At 43.9% G+C, this 22479-nt stretch overlaps 1 protein-coding gene across 1 annotated transcript in view; it reads left to right on the top strand.

Annotated features, from left to right (window-relative positions):
• The first annotated feature begins 9509 nt into the window (after positions 1-9509).
• The window catches only part of LOC108790296 (multiple C2 and transmembrane domain-containing protein 1-like), a 105352-nt gene continuing 92382 nt past the window's right edge, over positions 9510-22479 (top strand). The window contains exon 1 of the mRNA XM_018560523.1: positions 9510-10231. Within this exon, the coding sequence (XP_018416025.1) occupies positions 9639-10231 (593 nt within the window). The 5' untranslated portion in view covers positions 9510-9638. The remainder of the gene's footprint in view (positions 10232-22479) is intronic.

Raw genomic sequence — 22479 nt, 5'->3', positions numbered from 1 at the left:
TGTAATGTTTACTACTGCATTTTGAACTCTGTCCTGGCGGGAATGTGACGTCATACATGACGTCACTGGATTCCTGGTTCTTGCTCTGTGGGTGTTTGCTATTTATATTGGTTTGTGTTTGTACTTATGCCACGTCATTGCTTGAGGAAGGGGATCCTGTGTGACCCAAAACCGGTCGTCGCATCTTTGTGATATGTGGTATTTCTTCAATAAATAAGACTTTATCTTCACGCTTATACTGGAGTGCCGGTGTCCCTGCTTTTACTGTTATATGACAATTGCCGTCCGTCAATCACCGCAGCATCCGTCTAATTTTCTCTGGAGACCAGCAGTCGGGAGTGCGATGGGTTCATGGATTTAGTAAGAATAATGACACAAGGAAGTGCATATTCACAGGGCTGAGTGAAATTCTGTCATTGTTTTGAGGAAGTACATACAATGGGCATCTTCAATAAGTAAGAGTACATAGATACATTTTTTTGATTTTGAGCATAGATACCCTTCAAACTTCTTTAAAGGGTAAGTCCACCAAAAACTGATATTTACAGTTTTTTGTAGATCTTAGAAAGTTACATTGACTGAAATTCTTTATATCTCTAAGGAACTCCCAGGTGAAATCTCTGCAGTTGAGTTACCAGGCCTGCACGCCTGCTGTGGCCATTATTCTGGGTTCTCACTCTCTATACTGGAGTATTATCTTTTCACTAACAGGAATGTAGCAGAAGAAGATGGCAGCCACCAAAACTTTCAGGTGGTTAAGAATTATGGTAGGGCCGTCTTGCTATTGGAGTATCCAAGATATAGGGGAAGCCAGCGGTTGACCCAGCAGGCTTCATCTATAACATCACTTTTAGGTGGATTGACCATTTAATGCTTTTGCCTTTGTGCCAGAACCTGGCCTGGTTGAACTAATGTGTGATTTTTGCCCTCTGCACTTTAATTGAGTCTAATACCTGTATTATTTATCTAAAATAAAGAATGGTATTGCCTAAAACAATAAGCCTAGGCGCATCTGAACATTTATCCATTTCATGCTGAATAGGCTTTGCATCTGAATTTTGGCAGTGAATAAAACTAGCAGCTGCCAAATATACACAACTCACTTTAGCATTAGTTGTTTAGAAAAAAATGTAAGGTCAATGAATGGTAAATACAGCTATCATAGTTAATCAAACCTTACTTCCCAACAGATGTAACCTGCCAACATTTATGACAGCCAATTCTGTGTTAGTGTAATTGTGTTAGAAAGTTCTGCATGCCATAGAGGGCACACTGACAACGATGCACAGGTCAATTCTCCTAAACGGCCATCGTTGGATAAGAGTGATGATTATAATGTGTAAACACTATATGGCTGAGCCACCAATACTTTACCATTACATTCTGTGATGTGCACTTCTGCTCTGTGTATTGGCTCATCACACCATCTTCCTAGGTATCAGAAATACCCCATACCCCAATGGTCTCAACACAGAGCAAAGGCAGACCAGAAGGAAATAAAAATGCAGTGAACAGATTGGTAAAAATTTGCAAGTCTTCTAAATCCATTATAGATCACCTAAAGCCAAGGAATCACATGTAAAACAAAATCACAGTACTTATACTGACTTTGTAGAAGCTACTATATACTTTATATTGTAGAGGTTGCTATATAAATTTAAGTTTAACAGCCAACACAATATACTTGCAGGGTTATTCACAAAAGGGTGAAGAGTTTGGAGAAAGCAGGAGAAGTGAACAATCTAGGACAACATAGCTGATTTGGAAACATTTTCTAATTCAGCTCACTTACCAGTTCAGCTATGTTGTCCTAGAGTGTTCACTTCTCCTGCCTTCTCCAAACTCTTCACCCTTTTGTGAATAACCCAGGTGGTATTTTTTAGCTTGAAAAGCCGCTTCTCTGAATCCATTGGATCATGGTTCACTTTGATACTGAAGATTCGGCTACTTCAATTTTGGACCAAAGTCTTGTCTCCTTGAGGCCCATCCACCTGCCACCTAACCAATAAGAACACCTTTACAGGAAACTGAATAGCTTCTACTGGACATGAGGACTGTGGCAGGGAAAGGCAGAAAAGCCAGAGCTGTCAAGCCTTTAAGTAACAAAGTGTTGCTTGTTTTGTGATGTATGCACCTTGGTAGGAATTTTATTGTCAGAGTTTAAAGTATAATTGCACTTTTGTAGCCTTCCCTTCTTTCAATCTGCCCTGTCACCCACCCAATCAGCATGCCAGTCTTTTATTTAGCTGTCCAGCAAGATGATTCCATTAATGCTGCAAAGTCACTTGTCACAATCTTCTGTGCATGCATTGGGCATTTTCCATTCAATTCTATGGAGAGTTTGTATTCTGCTGGAGTTTCAAAGGTGCAGTTACATTTTAAAACAGCTTTAAAGCCCATCTGCACTTTAACCATCCTCCCCAGTTCTTCCTCCGTTCACCCCTTCCTGCACCACATTTTTAAAAAGGTTTGAGCATCCAAACCTTAATTCCAGCTATCTTCTAGCAGGTCACATGACAATCAGGGTCCTCATTGCTGCATGATACAGCACAACCCATTGTGATGGGCGAGCTCCATTCTGTGCAACACTGTATGATAAGGCTATCAGAGGGGCTTTGTCATTAACAGCAAGGGCTCACAGGAACTGCCCTTCAAGGCATCATTCAACCAGGAAGAGGAGCAGTGAAGGAAGGAGTGGAAGGCAGTGCTGCAGTATGGACTAACAAGAAACGGGGATCAAAGACCATAAGAATGTATATAAACTGTAGATAGGCTTCAGAACTCACACTTTACAGCAGAAACATTACTACCCACAGCTAACATTACTTTGCATGTCCATGTATTCTGTTGTCTTCTGAAAGACAGTAAGTACTTCTCCTTTAAGAGCAGGGATAAGGTTCGGTTGTGCCCCACCATGGTATTACAGCAAATACTGAGTGTTCAAGGTTCCCTGTCCTGTCAAATTAATGTGGCAATCCGGCAGACCAATTTTTTTTAACCATAATACACTGCCTGGCCTTAAAACTTAGGTCAGCTGGCATGGCCAATAATGGGGTCTTTGTTATGTACCAGGCCGCTCAGTGTAAAAGCCAATGAGCTGCCAGCTCTGTTCAGGTATTCTGACAGAGGCAGGTGGCCACTGTGGAATATAAAGTGACTAGGTTACTGGACCACACTGTCAGTGGCTGGGTACATTATCACAGACAGTAGCCAAGTAAGCATAGGCAGTGATGCTACATATCCGTCACTATATTATATTATACATGCAGTGCCAACACAAGCTGTCTGTCACCTGCCTCCTTTAAGACACACACACACAAGCTGAAACTCAATGTCACCCATGCTGTAAGGACAGTCTCTGGGAAAGTTTTTTTTCACTGTGTCATTGGCTCATCACGTGCAGCATTTTTGCACCTTTTAAAAATGGTGAGCCACAGTGAGGTGGGGATTTATAATACAATCCCTCCCGTGCTCCTTCTGAGGCACACGATCGTGGCCTAGTAGACCAGATACTGGTGGTACAGCAGCAAGAAATGTCTAATGTTTGCTGCAGGATAAATTCTGCTTCGAGTCTCAAAGTTTATAGCCTATACCAGTGCTGGAGCACTGTAAAGGTGCGACCCAATGTTAACCCTCAGGTGCCAAATTTCTAATGTTTACTGCAGGAAAAATCTTGCATTGTTCCTTGAAGTTTGTGGCCTATTCCAATGCTCCAGAACTGAAAAATATTGGTGGCTATTGTCTCTCAGATAATACATGGGAGGGGGGTTCGGGGAATGTGAGGGTGTGGTTTTGAAATGTTTTTGTGCACTGTTTGACATTTTATTAAACTTTTAAGACAATGCAATGTGGTACTGCAAAAAAAAAAGAAGATCCCAAACTGAACTATTATAATGCCACTGGCCAATTGGTACAATGTCGAGGGCTTTATTTTTTTAGAGGAAACCTACCTGTTATTTTTCCATCTGTTGTGGCTGCTACTTCCACTGTTCAATTCAGGCCTATTACTGCTGGATAACAAAATCAGATTTACTGCCAAAACCACCTTAAAAAAAAGTAATTTTTTTGCACATTTAAATGAGGTAATGTTGTCATATTTACACCAGGCTAAATGTAAAAGTTGAAAAATGAATTGTACATCAAAAATATGTGAAATCAGAACACAGTGTTGCTAACTCTGTCTGTGGGAATTGTATTGATACCTAAGACCACATACAGTGTAAAGACATCTCCCAAGCATGTGATTTAAAGGATTGCTCTCATGTCGGTGTTGAAGTCGGTTTAAAATAAGGAGCCTCTACCTAATGTATGGTATTTTAAAAAAACATTTATTGCTTTGTTAAATGTCCCCCATGGCAGTTTCCAGTTCCCCATGCCCTTTTTTGACAATACCTTGCCTATTTACACAGGAGCCTAATCCAAGATATAAAGTAGATGAGCAAGGCCTGCTGTGTCAAAGGCCACATAGGTGGCAGACTGCATTAATTATCTGTATTAAGCCAATGCATATCATCTGCACAAAACATCAAGAAGCTCCATGCGGCCATTCAAAGTTTTGGCATTTGAAGAATAACTCCAGTGAAACGTTTTCATAACCCTTGCAGTGGGGCTACACCCACATTGTAAGGGTTAAGTGCTTATTTTTGTCTAGGTGCTAAAATAACAAAGTTATATTCACAGACGCTCAGAGTCGGCCTGCTGTCGCATCACTCCCTCCAGCCTCTCTACTCCTACACTGCAGCATTGGAATCTTCCTCAGCATCCTCAACTCTATACATAGTGTATAGATGTGATTTATGAGTTTAGAGGAGTGGAAGAGAGGCTGGAATGACCGGTCTAAGAACAGGCTGACTGGGAGCATTGGGTGAGTATAACTTTTTTTTAACATAGACAAAAAAGAGCAGTTAACTCTTGCAGTGTGGGGGTAGCCCCACTCCAAGGGTTAATACATTTTTCTCTTTAAAGATTTAACAGCTTATTGAAAAAAAAACATCAGTATGGCTATACCACTGCTAAACAAAGTTGATACCCTGTTTCCCTGAAAATAAGACCTACCCTGAAAAAAAGACCTAGTACTATTTTTGTGAATTGATAAAATATAAGACCTACTCCAAAAATAAGACCTAGTTGTGACCATTCCCAGGGCTGGTGGTGGCATAAGGGGGAACTTGAAGAGCCGCGGGAATCAGCTGTGCCAACGAAGCCAGCGCTAGAGGAAGCGAGGCGGCAGTGAAGGGAGCAGAGCCGCATAAGCCGAAGCTTCCTCTATAGCGCCGACTTCTGTCACAGGCAGAGTGATACCAAATGCACTCCACTTGTGAGGAATCCATAGTGAAAGCGCACTTTGCTCATTCTGGCCAGCGATTGGTTACCAAATTGCTCTTGGAAAAGTACGGCACCCATGATTGCCCTGATCACCCTATTCCTAAATTTGCCACTCACTCCTCTCTTCTAAGTCTTCTACCGGTATTATGGTATGGTAAGACCTACCCGGAAAATAAGACCTAGTGTGTTTTTTTAAACCAAAAAACATATAAGACAGTGTCTTATTTTCGGTGAAACACGGTAGCAATATCTGCTCTCTGTTATAAATTGGCCCCTTATTCTGCTAATCTATAAATCCATAATGCATTGACTGGAAAATCTTTCTAAAGCAAAAAAAATGTTTTATAGAATGAGAAGAGTTAAAATGTCTGTAAGATTATTATTATTGTCTGTGACTCCATTTGGAAGATTCTCCCTCACTTCCTGCCACTGTGTCTCCAGGACAACAAAGAGGGGTGGTTGTTGGGGCTTACTGTCATTGGGACAAGAAGGCACGGACAGAATTGTCAGAAATGTTAACTCTTTCCCACTCTATTATATTGTATTTCTGTTTTGTGTGTATGTGATAAAAGAGATTTGCCATCACATTCTGTCCTGACAGGAAGTAAGGGGAAATCATACTAATAGGGACACAGGCAGCTATTAAAACCTGACAGCCTATCCAAAATGTGTTGGCTGGAGTTGGGCTTTAACATGCATTTAATGTCCCTCTGGATGCAAGGCTCAGGTATGAATGGCAGCATCTTAAGTGGAGAAAGACCACCTGAAGACTAATAGATGTTGCCGGACCTCATACACCGCACACTAAGAAGGTGGGATACAGTGTAAGGCTATGTTCACACAAACAGCGGTAAAAACAGCCAGTTGATCAGCATTTTAACTGCCCCCTGACCGCCCACTTAGAATGTGACATGGCGGCCACTCAGATCTGTACGCATGGCCGTTTATATGCTGTATGAATATAGCAAATTAAATTACGATTTCACTTCTAATTGTGGTAAATTGGAGTGCATGGCGCATGCTTTACACTGAGCCAGGCTTGCAGAGCACCCGATGAAAGAAGGCAATATACGCCATCAGCATTTTATCCTGTCTCCAGATTTGTTTGCGTTATATTAATTTCTACTTATTTTGGATGCAGCCACCCCACCATAACCTCAGCGAGAATTCCTTCACACACTCTGTACCTGAGGCTGAGTATTACAACACATTGCAGTTTCTTTATATTTGCTTTTTATATGTAACCAGTACACAATGTTCTAAAGCTTCACTAAATAAAATAATAAACCGATTTCAAGCTGTGTTTTTTTCCCCAACACCAATTATAAATACAATGTAGCTACTGTGTTAGTTACTGGCACTATATTGTCAATGTAGCTTCTAGTCTGCATACTTTGTATTTGTATCCATAATGCAAGAAAATAAAGCCAAATGTACAGTTTACAGTAGCATAAAAAGCTGCAAAGACACTCATCCGAGCATCCTTTGACTGTTACAGTACAGATGGCCATTCAATGAATCAACCAAGTAGAAATCCCATTGCAAAGCAGGCATTGGAGAAATACATTGAGTATTTCTGTCCATATCCTGCATAGCATCTCACACTGTACATGAGCCTGCTGCTAGATCCACAGTGTGAACAAATCACAATGACATCAACTGCTATGGGGGGGTTGCAGGATGCACTGCCAGATCCTTAACCCTTTACCCTCTATATGATCAGCAGAAATTCACTTTGGCACGCAGGACCCCAGGGCAGTATAGCTGTATATAGTTTAACCCTTGATTGCTTCTGGAGGGAATGTGATCCATTACCTCTTATCTGTTCCAGGGATCACAGTGATTGTGCAGTATAGAAGGCTGATCAACCTATAACTGCAGAGTGATGTTAATGGAGAAGATGTGATCCAGGATGTGAAGGATGGTCCATGGATCAAAGTGAAGGATGGGGACCCCTCTGCTCTGGTCCATGAATCACAATTTAGGAGGGGGAGCCCTATCCTCTCCTCTGGTCCAGGGATCACAGTGAAGGAGGGGAGGCCCATCCTCTCTTTTGGTCCAGATATGACAGTGAAGGGGGGGGAGCCCCATTTTCTCCTCTGGTCCAGGGAACACAGTAAAGGAGTGGAGCCCCATCTTCTCCTCTAGTTCAGAGATCAAGGTAAAGGAGTGGAGTCCCATCTTCTCCTCTGGTTCAGAGATCACAGTGGAAGAGGGGAGCTCTACCCTCTTCTCTGGTCTAGGGATCACAGTGAAGGAGGGGAGCTCTGCCCTCTTATCTGATCCAGGGATTACAGTGAAGGAGGGGAGCCCTGCCCTCTTCTCTGGTCTAGGGATCACAGTGAAATAGGGAAGCTCTGTCCTCTTCTCTGGCCCAGGCATCACAGTAAAGGAGGGGAGCCCTGCCCTCTTCTCTGGTCCAGGGATCACAGTGAAGGAGGGGAGCTCTGCCCTCTTCTCTGGTCCAGGGATTACAGTGAAGGAGGGGAGCTCTGTTCTCTCCTCTGGTCCATGGATCACAGTGAAGGAGGGGAGCTCTGTCCTCTCCTCTGGTCCAGGGATCACGGTAAAGGAGGGGGGCCCCATTCTCTCCTCTGGTCCCTGGATTGCAGTGAAGGAGGGGGGCCTTTTTCTCTCCCCTGGTCCAAGGAAGGCAGTGTAGGAGGAGAGGCCCATCCTCTCTTCTGGTCTAGGAATGATAGTGGAGGTGAGCCCAGTCCTCTCCTCCGGCCCAGGGATTGCAGAGGAGGGGGAACCCTGTCCTGTCTTCTAGTCCAGGGATCACAGTGTAGGAGGGGGCCCCATCTTCTAATCTGGTCCAGGGATCACAGTGTAGGAGTGGAGCACTGTCCTCTCCTCTGGTCCAGGGATGATAGTGAAGGAGGAGAGCCTCATCCTCTCCTCTGGTCCAGGGATCACAGTGAAGGAGGGAAAGCCCCATCCTCTCCTCTGATCCAGGAATGCAGTGTAGGAGGGGAGCCCGGTCGTCTCCTCTGGTCCAGGGATCACAGTGAAGGAGGGGAGTCTCGCCATCTTCTCTCATCCAGGGATGATAATGAAAGATGGGAGCCCCAGCCTCTTCTCTGTTCCAGGGATCACAGTGAAGGAGGGGGAGCCCCATTCTCTCCTCTGGTCCAGGGATGATAATGAAGAATCCTCTCCTCTGATTCAGAGGAGCCCCATTCTCTCCTTTGACCTAGGAAAGCAGTGTAAGAGGGGACCCCCATCTTCTCCTGTGGTCCAGGGATGCTAAGAATAGAGAGCCTCATTCATTCCTCTGCTACAGGAATCACAGTGTAGGAGGAAAGCCCCGTCCTCTCTTCTGGTCCAGGGATGATAATGAAGGCGGGGGAGTGCCATCCTCCTTTATGGCCCAGGGATCACAGTGAAGAGGGGGATCCCTGTCCTCTCCTCTGGTCCAGGGATGATAATGAAGGAGGGGATCCCTGTACTCTACTCCAGGGATCATAGTGTAGCAGGGGATACCCATCCTCTCCTCTGGTCCAGGGATGATAATAAAGGAGGGGAGCCCCGTCCTCTTCCATGGTCCTGTGATGATGAAGGAGGGGAGCCCCATCTAATCTCCTGTGGTCCAGTGATGATGAAGGAGGGGAGCCCCGTCTCCTCTCCTTTGGTCCAGTGATGATGATGAAGGAGGTGGAGCCCCGTCCTCTCCGGTTGTCCAGGGATGATGATGAATGAGGGAAGCCTCGTCCTCTTCTCTGGTCCAGGGATGATGATGAAGGAGGGGAGCCCCGTCCTCTCCTGTGGTCCAGTGATGATGATGAAGGGGGGGAGCCCCGTCCCCTGGTCTCGGATCGGTGGGCAGACTGTAGACACATGATCAGCCTATAAAATGATAGCGCAGGAGAAACAGATCGGCTGGCCCCTCCCCCTCCACGTGTTCCTCTAATGGACATCTGCCAGGCTCGTACTCTCCGGGCTCCGGGGAAAGCTTCTATCTTTATCGCCTCAGGAGGTGATCGATGTGTGCGGGGCGATGACCAGACGAGATCGTACATGGGGAGATATGAGCATCGTTGGCTCTGATCGGCCGGCTCTCCTCCATACCTCTGCCTTGCCATAAACACCATAATGCTAGAAGCGGCCCCGCCGGCACACAGCGCAATCCGATTCTCACCGTCCGGCCGTATTAGCCGCCTTCACTGGGTTTTGGAGTCCCGGGTCCGCTCCTCCTCCTCCTCACGCCCCCTAGCTGCGGCTCTTCCTGGGCTGGGCTGAAGCCTCCAAGGTCCCTCCACTCCTGTTGCTTCCCGTCCAGGTGCCGCAGGGCCAGCAGGAAAGGCTCAGCGATGGAGCCGGCGGGCTCGGACACCCCGGGTTACTCTCTCCAGGCTCGGCTCTTCAAGAATCTCCAGCTGGGCCGGTCCAGGAAAATTGGGAAGCCTGGAGCGGAGCGCCGCAGTGCGGGGACACCCTGCCCTTCACCCCCTCCGCACCGGAGGAAAGATCCGGAGGGGACCATGGAGGAGGTGGTGCCGGGCATCATCCGCTGGAGCGGGATAAGGAGGAGGAAGCAGGTCCTAGACCGGGTGTTCTCCTCTTCCCAGCCGAACCTGTGCTGCTCCGGTGCGGACCCGTTACCCTCCAGCACCCCCTGTAGTAGCCCCGGTAGCATCGCCGGTACCCCGGAGCCCGGCTCTACTCTGCGCCGACTGAGGGATCACCTCCTACCCTACAACAGGGCCGGACACATCAAGGAGAAGGATGGAGAAGTCCAGCCCGGGAACACCAGCACGGCCCCGGCCAGGGCACACCAGCTGTCCCATCAGAAGAGCTCGTCCCTGCCCGGAACTGAGTTCATCGAGAAGATGCTGCAATCCTCCAGCACCAAGGACAGCGGCACCGCCAAGCCGAGGGGGAGCTGCCAAATTAGAGATGGGAAGTTCGGATCTTTTAAATGAATCGGTTCATTTGAATCAGTTCATTCAAAAGAACCGATTCATGAATCGAATCTTCGATTCACTTGCTGAGTCGGCTGACAAGCAAGTGCACCGAAGCTTAAGGTGCCCACACACCTTACAATTTATCTGCAGATTTTCTGTGGTCAGATGGAAAAAGTGCAATTCTTTGAGTTAAAGAATCCTTAGTCATCAGAGGAGTTACTGAGTTAAAAGAATTATGAGTCCCCACCAGTAGAACAATACACTGACTCATGCACTGTCGGCCAATACACTATCGGCCATTAGGAAACAGTGGGCAGAGCTAGCTGTCACTACTAGCTCCGCCCAATTGTTTTTCTTTTGTTTATTATTTATTTTCTTTAAAATATTTTAATTTTTTAAAATTTTCCTATTTTTTATAATTTTTAAAATTATTTGGCAACTTTTTTTTCACATTCTTTTCTTTTCTGCTTGGATAGGAGCGAACAGCAGCCAGATGTTGGATCGGCTGAGTCGAAGTCCTTCTGCACTTCGGCTCAGCCGACCGAAGGCAGCCGATGTACGGCTGATTTTAGCCGATGTAAGGCTGGACACACACCTTACAACCATCGCAAGACTTTTGTCTTGCAATGGTTGTAAGGTACTTAAAAAAACGTACGATCTGCCTATCTTGCATAGGCAGATCGTACTTGCGATGATCGCAAGCCACGCCCCCTGGGGGGCGGGCTTCCGATGACCGCAATGCCGAACGGGCAGTGTGCGCTTGAGCACACCGGCCCGTACGACTTTTATCGTACGGACATGCCACACACCCGCTGTCAATCGTACGATGCTCGGCGGGTTTTCGAACATGTCCATAAGTTTAAAGTCGTGCGACCTTACAGTAGTAGAGGTCGCACGGCTTCCACACACCTTACGATAATCGTACAATCGCGGGATTTCCCGCGATTATCGTACGATTATAGTAAGGTGTGTGGGGACCTTTAGGACCTTTTGGGGCAGAGGTGCACATTTTGGCTCTAATAGACTTTAATGGGAGCGATTGAAAAACTGCTTTGTTTGTTTTTTTGGCGCAATTTCTTGGCAAGTAACTAGCTTTACAAGTGTGAATGGGGCCTTAGGCTCGCCGTACATGTTACAATGTGATTGTACAATCTCTGTGCATTCAACTTTAGATCTACCAAAACTATGTAATGTGAGGACACTCCTGATCTATTTAGTCAATTTCTATCCAATTAGGCAGTTCCTTGCACTACATACGTGTTAATTGGTATCCAATCAGACGGACCTTTACACTACATACTTGTTGGTAGATCTAAGAGTGCCCACACACCTTACGATAATCGTACGATAATCGTGGGAAATCGTACGATCGTACGATTATCGTAATGTCTGTGGAAGCCGTGCGACCTCTACTACTGTAAGGTCGCACGACTGTTAACTTACGAACATGTTCGAAAACCCGCCGAGCATCGTACGATGTTCGGCGGGTGTATAGCATGTTCGTAAGATAAAAGCCGGACGGGCCGGTGTGCGCAAGCGCACACTGCCCGTTCGGCATTGCGGTCATCAGAAGCCCGCCCCTCGGGGGCGCGGCTTGCGATCATCGCAAGTACGATCTACCTGTCTAAGATGGGCAGATCGTACGTTTTTTTGATTACCTTACAACCATCGCAAGACAAAAGTCTTGCGATGGTTGTAAGGTGTGTGCCCAGCATAAAGGAGATTGTACAGTCAGATTGTAACATGTGCGGTGAGCTTAAAGCAGAACTTCGGGCAAATCAAATCTTAACCCTTGTGGTGAGGCTACGCCCATACTGCCCGGAGGTCTGCTTTAAAAGAACCCATGATCTTCGCTTACTATGAGAAATGTGCACTATGGCAGCTTAGAGACATTGTAGAGTATATGGAAATGCAGAACTTTCCTTTTTTCAGTAGAGAAGGATTAAACCCCTGTCAGGTTTTTTTGTGCCACCTGTGTTCCATTGGGCAGATACAAATGCCTTTTTATACAGTTGTCACCAGAACCCCACTGGAAGATTCCCCTTTTATTTCTGTTCTGGTGACAACTCATAATCGTGGATTTTGCATCACTTTTAATCCTGGGGACACTGAACGCCAGAACGAACAAAGAGGGTGAATCTCAGTAACGGGGAAACAGACAGCAATCAAAACCTGACAGGGTTCTAAACTCTCCCCACTCTATCCAAAAATACAAGAGAATGTTTGGGCTTTAGATACACTTTAAATTAAGTGTGTATGAAGAGAATCTGAGGGCTGCCTATGCTGACCTCTCGTCATTCTGATCCGATGGTTTCTTTTCTTGATGAGACACAGACCTGGGACAGGTTTACAGATCAGGAGTTCTGACCTCACTCCGACTTTCTACTCTGAATGGTTGTATGTTCAGGGAGTCAGAAAGTGTTAAAGCCGAAGCCAGCTAGTATTCCTAATAGGAGGTCAGCAATGGCAGCCCCCATATTGTTCTCTATACAAGCTCACTTTAAAAGGAATGTCTAGTCCAGGGGTGGGCAACTCCAGCCTTTCAGCTGTTGTAGAAGTACGTACTATGAGACATTGCAAGACTGACAGGTATAGGCATGACTTCCAGAGGCAGAGGTATGTTGGGATTTGTAGTTAAAGCACAGCTGGAGTTGCCCACCCCTGGTATAGTCTTTTAAGTGTTTTCAGATCGGTATGGAAAAGGGATCAAACTGATGTACATGATCTTATTGATAAGTAATAACATTTTTAAAGCCTGAATATGGGGAAACCACATGCATTGGAGCTGCCCCCACACTGCAAGGGTTAAATGCTCATTTAGGTCTGGAGTAGACTACAATTCCCTCCTTGCCTGTGGCTGCCAGGGTCTTGCAAAGCCTCATGGGATGTGTAGTTTCACCACAGTTGGAGGGCAAAAGCAGTCTTACTTACCTGATCCCCTCCCCAGCTGTTGTTAGCATTCACCTTGTCTCCCCTATGCTGTGGCTTGTGAACTGTCCCTCGGCTTCCTCTCTTATAATGTAGTGCTAGGGGCCCTGCATTGTACTTGATGATATCAGCGTGCCTCTGACTACAGGGACACAAGGGAAAAGAGGCTGTGGTTGCCGGTCTTGGAGCCTGGAGGGAGCCTGTAGGAGGGGATCAGGTAAGTAAATGTCCTTTTATCAGGGATCTGAGGCTTATTGAAGCATTTAACACTTGCAGTGCAGGAGCAGCAGAACAGCATGGGTTTTGTGGTTTTTCACATCTTTAAATCTTGTCTCTCTGTATAATTTGTTACTAAATATGTATATGGTGGCAGCCATACATGCTCATTATATATCCAAGTTCTGCTTCCTACTTTGCAGTATTATGTAGTGATTGTGCGTTGCTGTTCCCTCTGACATGAACAACCTTACTGAAAACAATGTTCTCCCTGTGTTAGCAACATCATATCTCAGCAGTTGTAAACTGAGAGGCAGAGCAATAATTGTTTTGAGACACCAAGAGGTCCCTCTAGTTGGTGATCTACAAATCTCTATATTTAAAGTAGACACTGAAATAAAAACGTGAAGAATTGCTGTTTTAGGGAATATTTAGACATGTCAATTCAGTACCCTGAAAAATGCAGCAGTGTACTTCCTATTACGTGAGTGTGATTAGGGATTCCTTGTGCATACAACCTCATAGCTGTATATCTGCAGTGTTAGATCTCAGGCACTGCTGACATTGACTGCTGGTCTCAGGAGATCTGGAGTGAGATTTGGTGATGCCGCTATTGTGCTGTTCACTGTTCTCCTTGTTGGAGGCTCTGACATGAGGAAGCCTAGCCCTGACAAGGCAAGGCCAGTCAGTAATGGGGAAATGATCAGCTGCAGGGAGACCACAGGCAATACTGGTGACTAGTCCTTTGCTCTCTGCTTGTCTATTTTGGGAACGGCTTGCAGAGTTCAGTTTCTGTGTAATGGAATGACACAAATATGGCAGAATGAGCTTAAAAAAATTGAAAAAGTCATATAAAACTACTGCAATAATGCTTCAGAAAGAAGGGGAATGTATTAAAGGAGAACTATGGGGTTAGGGCTTTTCCCCATAGTTCTCCTTATGGTAATGGGAGGACACAAACTAGCGTCCTCCCGTCACCCTAGGCTCAGTATACCGCGAGCTGTAGCTCACGGTATACTGAGACGCCGCAGTATACCGCGAGCTGCTGCTCGCGGTATACTGAGACGCCGCAGCCCCTTCCCTTATCACGTAAAGAGAGAGATTTTTTAATGCAACTAATCGGTTAATCGAAAAAAATTATCGGGTAACTAATCGAATATGAAAATAATCGTTAGCTGCAGCCCTAATTAAGACTAGAGCAGACAGAATCTGTCGCATCTGTGCATGGCAACCAATCAGCTTCTAACTTTCATTTTCAAAGCTTAAACTGAACCAACTGAAGAGAGAAGCTGATTGATTACTATGGCAGCTGCTCTGGATTTTGTCTGCTCCAGTTTTAGTAAGTTCCCCTCACTGTACTTTACCTATAAAGCAGTTCTTGACATCTCCAGCCAATTCAATGTCACAAGACAGCAGATCAATCAACTTGTAAATGGTTTTCATTACTTATTGGATTTCATTGTGCTTGTTAAAGTTCTTGAAGTAAACACTGTGCTCAAAGGGATGTGCAAAGAGTTTGCTTGTTACCCTGCACTGAATGCTTTATCTATTTTAGAAGTATTTATTTTATTTATTTGTATAAGATCATCGTCTTCTATAGAAAACACTGATATGTCCACATTAGCTCCTGTCCTCAAAGGAGCGTACAGGGAGTGCATACAAATGTACATTTTGTACAGGTAGTTTGGAGGGAAGCCAGTTAACCTACTAACATGGCAGGAACGGAAAGACCGTTATTGTCAGACTAACCTGCTAACTTTTTACGAAGAGGTAAGTAGAGATCTGGATGGAGGGAGGCCGGTGGATGTGGTATACTTGGACTTTGCTAAAGCATTTGACACAGTAACACATACACGTTTACTATACAAGCTGAGGTCTATGGGCATAGATTAATTAATGTGTACATGGATAGAGAACTGGCTGCAGGAACGGGTACAAAGAGTATCAATAAATGGCACCTTCTCGGATTGGGCCCGGCTAGGGTCATGTGTGGCGTTCCGCAGGGGTCTGTGCTGGGCCCCATGCTGTTTAATCTATTCATTAACCATATTGGGGAGGGGGTAAACAGCCATGTTTCAGTGTTTACTGATACTAAAATCAGAAGGGGAATAGTCACTGAATCTGACACTATAACATTACAGGGGGATCTGGATAAAATAGGGGAGTGGGCAAGCACATGGCAGATGAGGTTTAATGTAGATAAATGTAGAGTTGTGCACTTTGGGGTTAAAAACAAGAAAACGGAGTACACACTATTGGGAGCTCCCCTCGGAAAGTCCGATAGGCAAACAGATCTGGGTGTCATTGTAGACAACAGGCTGAATAATAGCACGCAGTGTCAGGCTGCCGTAGACAAAGCAAGTAGAGTCCTTTCCTATGTTTTGCAGGGACAAGTCCGTAACTTGCTTCTAGGCCTTCCCATTCCACACTTCTTGAAATTTACCACTAAATTCGTCAACCATGTCCTCACTGCAGCAAGATGCCTTATAGCTTTAAAATGGCGACAATCTATTCCTCCGTCTCATGAAGAATTATTGCAAAGGATTTATGATATCCATAATTTGGAATATCTAACGGCCCGATTGCATAATACTATACCTGAATTCCCCCTGGGAATCACTTGAGAGAACTAGGGGCGATGCTACGCTCCCAGATGTTCTTCATTTCCCATGAGTATGAGATAAGAATTTTTTTTTCTCCCTATACTATCGTTTAATTACATTGATTTGATTTATATCCCTGTATCTATGTTAAAACCTGAATAAAAACAAAATAACGATAGATGTGACAAAAGCATAAATATTTTCTGTTCAATACATTTTTACTTTACTCTTCAAAGACAATAACAGTACAAAAGAAGAAAACAACCCCGCACTGTACATAATGTTGTATTACTGACTGCAAATCCAATAGGATTAGGGGGACTAAAACTGTCAAGTTGAGTTGAGTTACATTTTGAGTAGCCTTGCCACAGTTTATGTATGAAAATCACAAAAGATCCTTTTCATTGATGTGAAGTGTTGGAATCATACAAATTCACGGGTTGAAAAAAAGAAAATGTTTTCTCAGCTGTGGGATTCATCTAAGGAGTCCGCTCTAAGGAAATAAACCTATAATTTAGTTCCGGATAAAATGGGTGGAAAGTAGGAATGGAGAAGAAAGGACAGGTTAGGGTGAGAAGGAAAGCTAGTGTAGGGCATAGAGTATAGCGACGGCTAAGGACTGTGGTAAAATGTGCTGAGTTATAGTGGACACACATCATAGGTTGATGAGATGTTGGTCAAAATCTGAACGAAGATAGTTGTCCACCCAGGGGGAGCAGTCTCTTAAATTTGGCCATTGTATCTGTCAATGTAGTGGTTATTTTTTTCATGTAACAGAGCCTGGGAATACCCTGGTTATAATTTCTTGGGAGTTGAGGAATAGGGATTGCTGCAGTAAATAAGGCCACTAGTAATTTAAACTGAAAACTAGTTATTCCTGTTGGATTCTTAGTAAGGTGAACTTTGCATGGGTCCTTTGGAAGGGAGCGTTTCAAGATGGAATTTATAATTTGGTATGACTAGACCAAAGCTTGTGCACAATGAGGATAGTAAGTCCACTATATATGAAGGTGCCGTATTTATCACATTCCCTGAAACATTTGTGTGAGGCTTCAGGCATGAATTTGACATTCAAGATGGGACTAGATACTAGGGTTGCACAGATACCAAGTACAGTACTCGGTACAAGTACGAGTACATGCACCGATACTTTTGAGCTCCAAGACTACACTAGAGAAAAATAAAAAAATTAGGAGGCAGCTGTCATTTGTAAGGAGCACACGGAGCACCTGGGATTTCTACATCTCTGTTTTAATGTACGATTTTGTTTTTAGAAATATAAATAAAGGGATGCACAGATACCAGTTTTGTGAGTACAAGTACTGGTACTTGCCGAGTACTTACAAGTACGAGTACTGATACATTTTTGTTTATTGTCATGTGACCGTTTTTCTAAAACAATACAGACTAATGATTTCAGGACAGTGGTGGAGTGCCAGAGCCAGGTCCCAGCTACAACCGCTGTAACCCTGGTAGTTCTCATGAAAATGCCAAGTATCTGCACTGGTACTCGAAAAGTATCTGTGCATCCCTACTAGATACCATCTTTAAAGTGATTTATAGTTATTTTCTAGTGCGTAGACATTACTAGAACATGAATTAGTAGTTTGCCAAATTTGGTTATAGTCCGTCATTTCTAAACTCACTTCTAGTTCCTCTGTCTATCTATTTTGTAATATGAATGGATGAGAGAGAAGAACCTGCATTGCATGATATGGTATAAAGAAGAGATATCAGGCCTCAAGAGTGTGGGTCCTATGGAAATTTGTATAAATCTAGATTCACGCTGTGCAATGCAGTTAATATTCTAAACTCAACATGCAAAAAAGCTGCTGTGCTCAGTGTATACAAATACGGTAATCATAAATATAAACATAAAGTGCACTGTGTTATTAAATAATGTGCAAATAATAAATATATAAAACAATTTTAATTCATGCATAAATATGTAAAATATCCACAAAATAGTGACAGTCTTTCATATGACCTTCATATTATACAAGTATGCTAGTGTCCATCCCATCGATAGTGTTAATCAAACATTCAGTGATGATCTTGCTTCAGTGAATAAAACAATCCAATACCAACCCACAATACTCCAGTGAGTGCCGTGATCAAACGTGACTCTACCACTGTGCTCTCATAGTACACTCACCAGATCACAATGACACTCTGAAAACAGAGTCCTATAGCGCTTAATCCCAGCCGTCACGATCAAATCCAGCATGTGTAATCCACTCCTCCTGTGTTCGTCCACGCTCCACAATCAATCATTTAATAAGCCATAGCCGCCATGTAATTAAACAGACCGCTCATAGTGTAGCAAATGAAATCAAGTCACTTACATAAAAATCTACAAAGCCGGCAAATATTCTATCCTCCTCTCGTCCTGTATGCGTAATGATGTCAGCAGGCCCTGCCTTAACGCGTTTCGTCACAGAGACTTTTTCAAAAGGCAGTGGATTCCACTTTTTTTTTAAATTAATTCTTTATTTTATTTTATCAGGTTTTCAAAGGTTTACACAATGCGTAAACAGATAATACAGAAAGGTATTCAAATTACACTCTTTGCATGTAAATGCTAATAAAGTCAATTCAGTGTTTTTTCAAAACGCATTATTGCAGGCTTTGAAGGGTTTCCACTTTTGAAAAAGTGCCAAAACTATGCGGGCACCATCAGACAGGAAATCAAACCACCAGTGCGGACTGCTCGGAGATCCCCTAGCAGCCTCTCTAGGAACCCTGTTTGAGAAACGCTGGTTAAAGCGTATATATGAGACTTTAGTGATTGGGTTTAGCGCTAGTGCATGCATGCTAGTGCATCCCTCCTGTTTATATTAAGAAATGGGAACATGATGTACAAAGAACACTTTCCAATACTCAATGTTCTAAGGTATTGCAATTGTGTTATGCAGTATCACCTGATAATCACTCATTGGAAATAAATTATAAACTTATGGCAAGGTGGTATGCTATTCCTTCTATAGTACATGACATTTCTCCGGAAAACACAACATTATGTTGGCGTAATTGTGGTATGATGGGTACATACGCAAACATATGGTGGGAATGCCCAATTATTTACAGTTATTGGCAAGAGGTTATCTATTTCATTATAATTATAACTGGAGTTCAGGTGTTTTTAGATCCCTGGACCTGTTTATTTCATTTTACTCAACAATCTGGTAAATCTTATAAGAAGTCGTTTGTACCTATTATGCTAAATGCAGCTAAAGCCTTAATTCCTAAATTCTGGCAATCTTCTAAAATTCCCTTTATTAAGCAATGGTTTGCACGAATAGATAAAATAAGTCTTTTTGAGGAATTTACATATACTGATAGAGACAATTATGATGAATTTCTTAAAATATGGGCTTGCTGGTTAGATTTGAAACAATCTGATATATACTGTACATGCAACTTTTATAACATCGATTTAAAAATATTTAGGATTATATCAAATATGAAGGCCTTAGTGATCGATTGGTGCATGCCAACTAGAGAGATTTGCAGGTAGATTTTCCTCTTTTTGTTTTTTTCTTTTCTTTTTGTTTGTTCTGTTTATTTGTATTTATTTGCATTTGTAATTGTATTTACTGGTATTTAATATGAAAAAAGAGTTAATTAAATGACACTCCAGACTGCTCTGAGATCCCCTAGAAACCTCTGGAGGAACCCTGGTTGAGAAACGCTGGTTGAAGTGTATATATGAGGCTTTAGTGATTGGGTTTAGCGCTAGTGCATGCATGCTGAGTAATGTGTATTGGTAACACTTACAGGTATTTATTTCCTTTCACAGAGATCATAGTGCACTTCCTGACAATGTCTTCATTTACTTTTCACTCTAGAAGGACAGCACCATCTTTGCTTAAGCATAATATGGGGTCAACATCTATTTCTTGGATGAAATGCTGGCTCAGAAGTGACAAATCCTGGTGCCAGTGCAGTTCTTGGAGGGCTTAACAAATGTCTGACAAAGATTAGGCCCCTTTTGTAGCCTTTCACATTGTGAATATTGGTTTGCAGTCTCTGGGGAAGAGAAGACTGAGGAAATGCTTCCTCCTGTCTACAGCTGACTGGTGTGATCTTCTCAGCCCAGGCAAAGTCACCGAGTAAATCAAAGAAACTGCTATTAAAAAATAGAAGTGTATCATTTTTGAAAAATTATTCTGTTACTATGTATTGTGATATTAGGAATGTATTCCTGTGGACTTGAAAAATGAATTAGTCCACTTTATCCACTTTAGGACCATATGACATACCTGATGGGTCACATATGGTTTATGGCAATAAAAGGTAATACAGGCATTTTTAAAAGTGTTAAAGATTTACATTAGAACATGGCTCAAAATTAAATCTCAACTCTAGTCAAAAATGTCAAAGAGTGGGGATGGGGTTGAGCCTCTGTCAGGTGTTTACTGCTGTCTGTGTCCCTATTAGGGATATTTTCTCTCATCTCCTATCAGAATGGGAAATGATAAGGAACTGTCATATACCTTGGTGGAGTCTGGGTTGACAAGGGCTGCCTCCATTGCAGCTTTGGTTCCAGAGCACCTGGATGTGGAACAGGTGCACAGAGTGCCGGACGAGGATAACCCAGCTAAATTATAGTCTCTGTGGAGCAGACTCCTGTTTCCTGGGTCCCAGGAAACAGTAGTCAAGACAAGCTGAGTCATTAACAAGCGGCAGCATGGTACCAAATCGGCAGACAGGGACGAAGTTGGGAACAGGCCAGGTCGGTAACATGCAGGCAGGGAAGTACAAGGTGTCAGGCAGAAGGCGAGGTGACAGAACAAGCTGGGGTCACAGGAACACAGGGAGCAGTGGACGGTCGAGACAAGCTGGGTCAGTAATGGGTAATCAATCAGAACACAGGATCTCAGGAACACGGGTACAGCTGACAATCACAAAGCACTGGAGGTCTAGTCGTCACAGCCTATATAGCCCCAAAGATGGCAGAGTTCGAATTATGTGCAGACGCGTGTCCATGTGCATGTGACGATACATGCTCACAGATGCGCACACATCTGCGCAATGACTCGTGACCTGGCAAAGCTCTATGAGCAAAACCAGGCATATGCACACACACAGGCCATTGTGCCCAAACCCTGGCTCTGGCTTCTTGACAGGAAACTCTTAAATGCAGACACATTCAAAAATAAAAAGTGAACTGTTGCTGTTCATGCCTAACTAACCTATGCTGGTCACAGAAAGAACTAAAAGCCTGACATGGAGCTAAGAGGACTTGATGTTTGCATCCCTATGGTAAGTCAGTACACTTGATGTTGGGATTGGTGTGGTAATAAAGGAGAGGGTAGATATACTATCTGGGTCATCAAATGCCCCCCCCCCCTTCTTTGATGTTTCATTGATGACCCCACAAGACCCACAGGAGACTGCTGGTCTGAGTTAGGGGCTTAAATACCTGTACATCTTCCTGTGGCAACTTCCAGAAGAGGTAGTCAGACAAGAGCAGAACTTCACCATGAGAGTCAACACCTGAGAGGGCCTTTTCTTTCCCAAAGCTCCTGATGGTGGAGACAAAAGAGACAGTAGTGATAGAGCTTGATGCTTCAACCTCTACGATAAGTTGCCACTCTTGATGCTGGGATTGGTGTGATAAAAAAGGGAAAGGGGGGCAGTAGGACCTTCATTGGGGGTCATCAGGTGGGCATGTACCTCCTTTGATGTTTTGTCGATAAGCCCACTATGTCTCCAGAGGGCTCAACAGTTATAGCTGGTATCCTCTTGTCTCATCTTTCAGCCCAGTTGGTGCCTTTCTTTTTAATTCAAATCCAAATGTCGATTTTGTTTTGTGGATGCAGGGAGCAACCCCTCACTCTCATTTTCTTCAGGAGGCTGTCTGTAGATGTAGCGACAAAACCCCAGCATCCCACTTCTACAGGGAAAACCGTGATGTTTCAGCCATTCTGGGCAGCTTTAATCGTTAGTTCTGAGTACTTGGTCATTTTTTCTTGTAAGCTTCTTCAGCACCATCTTCCAATTATATTGTCAATTCCATAACATATGCCATCATGGTTGTAGTGGAACACAGGACCATCTCTGGCTGAAGTGTGGTAGCCGCAATTTGAATTTTTTTGATGCTACTAAGGTTGGCTTGTTGGTACATATGGACATTCCCTGCTAATGTATGTGGGAAAGCATTTGTGATAGTTTGCCTATATTCCAGGCTTGATGCCAGCTGTCTAAAAACCTGGCTATGCCTACATGTGTAATGCTCATGGGTAAGGCTCACAGCACATCCTGTTAGAATGTACCTTAGTGATCCAGGTGCTTGACAAGGAGAACAAGCAGGATCTTCTCCTTACCACCGCTTCATGTTCTAGGGTTTGGGTGGAAAATCATAAATGGCTCTGATGAGAAAACGTTTTGGAGAGCCCTTCATTTTCCAGATGTCTCACCAGCTGAGTTTTCTCTTTTCCAGGAACTCCCAATTAGTCCATTGACCCTGCTTGGCCATTGAGGCATCCTTGGCTCTT

Source organism: Nanorana parkeri, unplaced genomic scaffold (genome assembly GCF_000935625.1).
Source record: "Nanorana parkeri isolate BGI_ZX_2015 unplaced genomic scaffold, ASM93562v1 scaffold462, whole genome shotgun sequence".
NCBI classification, from domain to species: domain Eukaryota; kingdom Metazoa; phylum Chordata; class Amphibia; order Anura; family Dicroglossidae; genus Nanorana; species Nanorana parkeri.
This window is presented reverse-complemented; position numbering and strand designations above follow the sequence as displayed.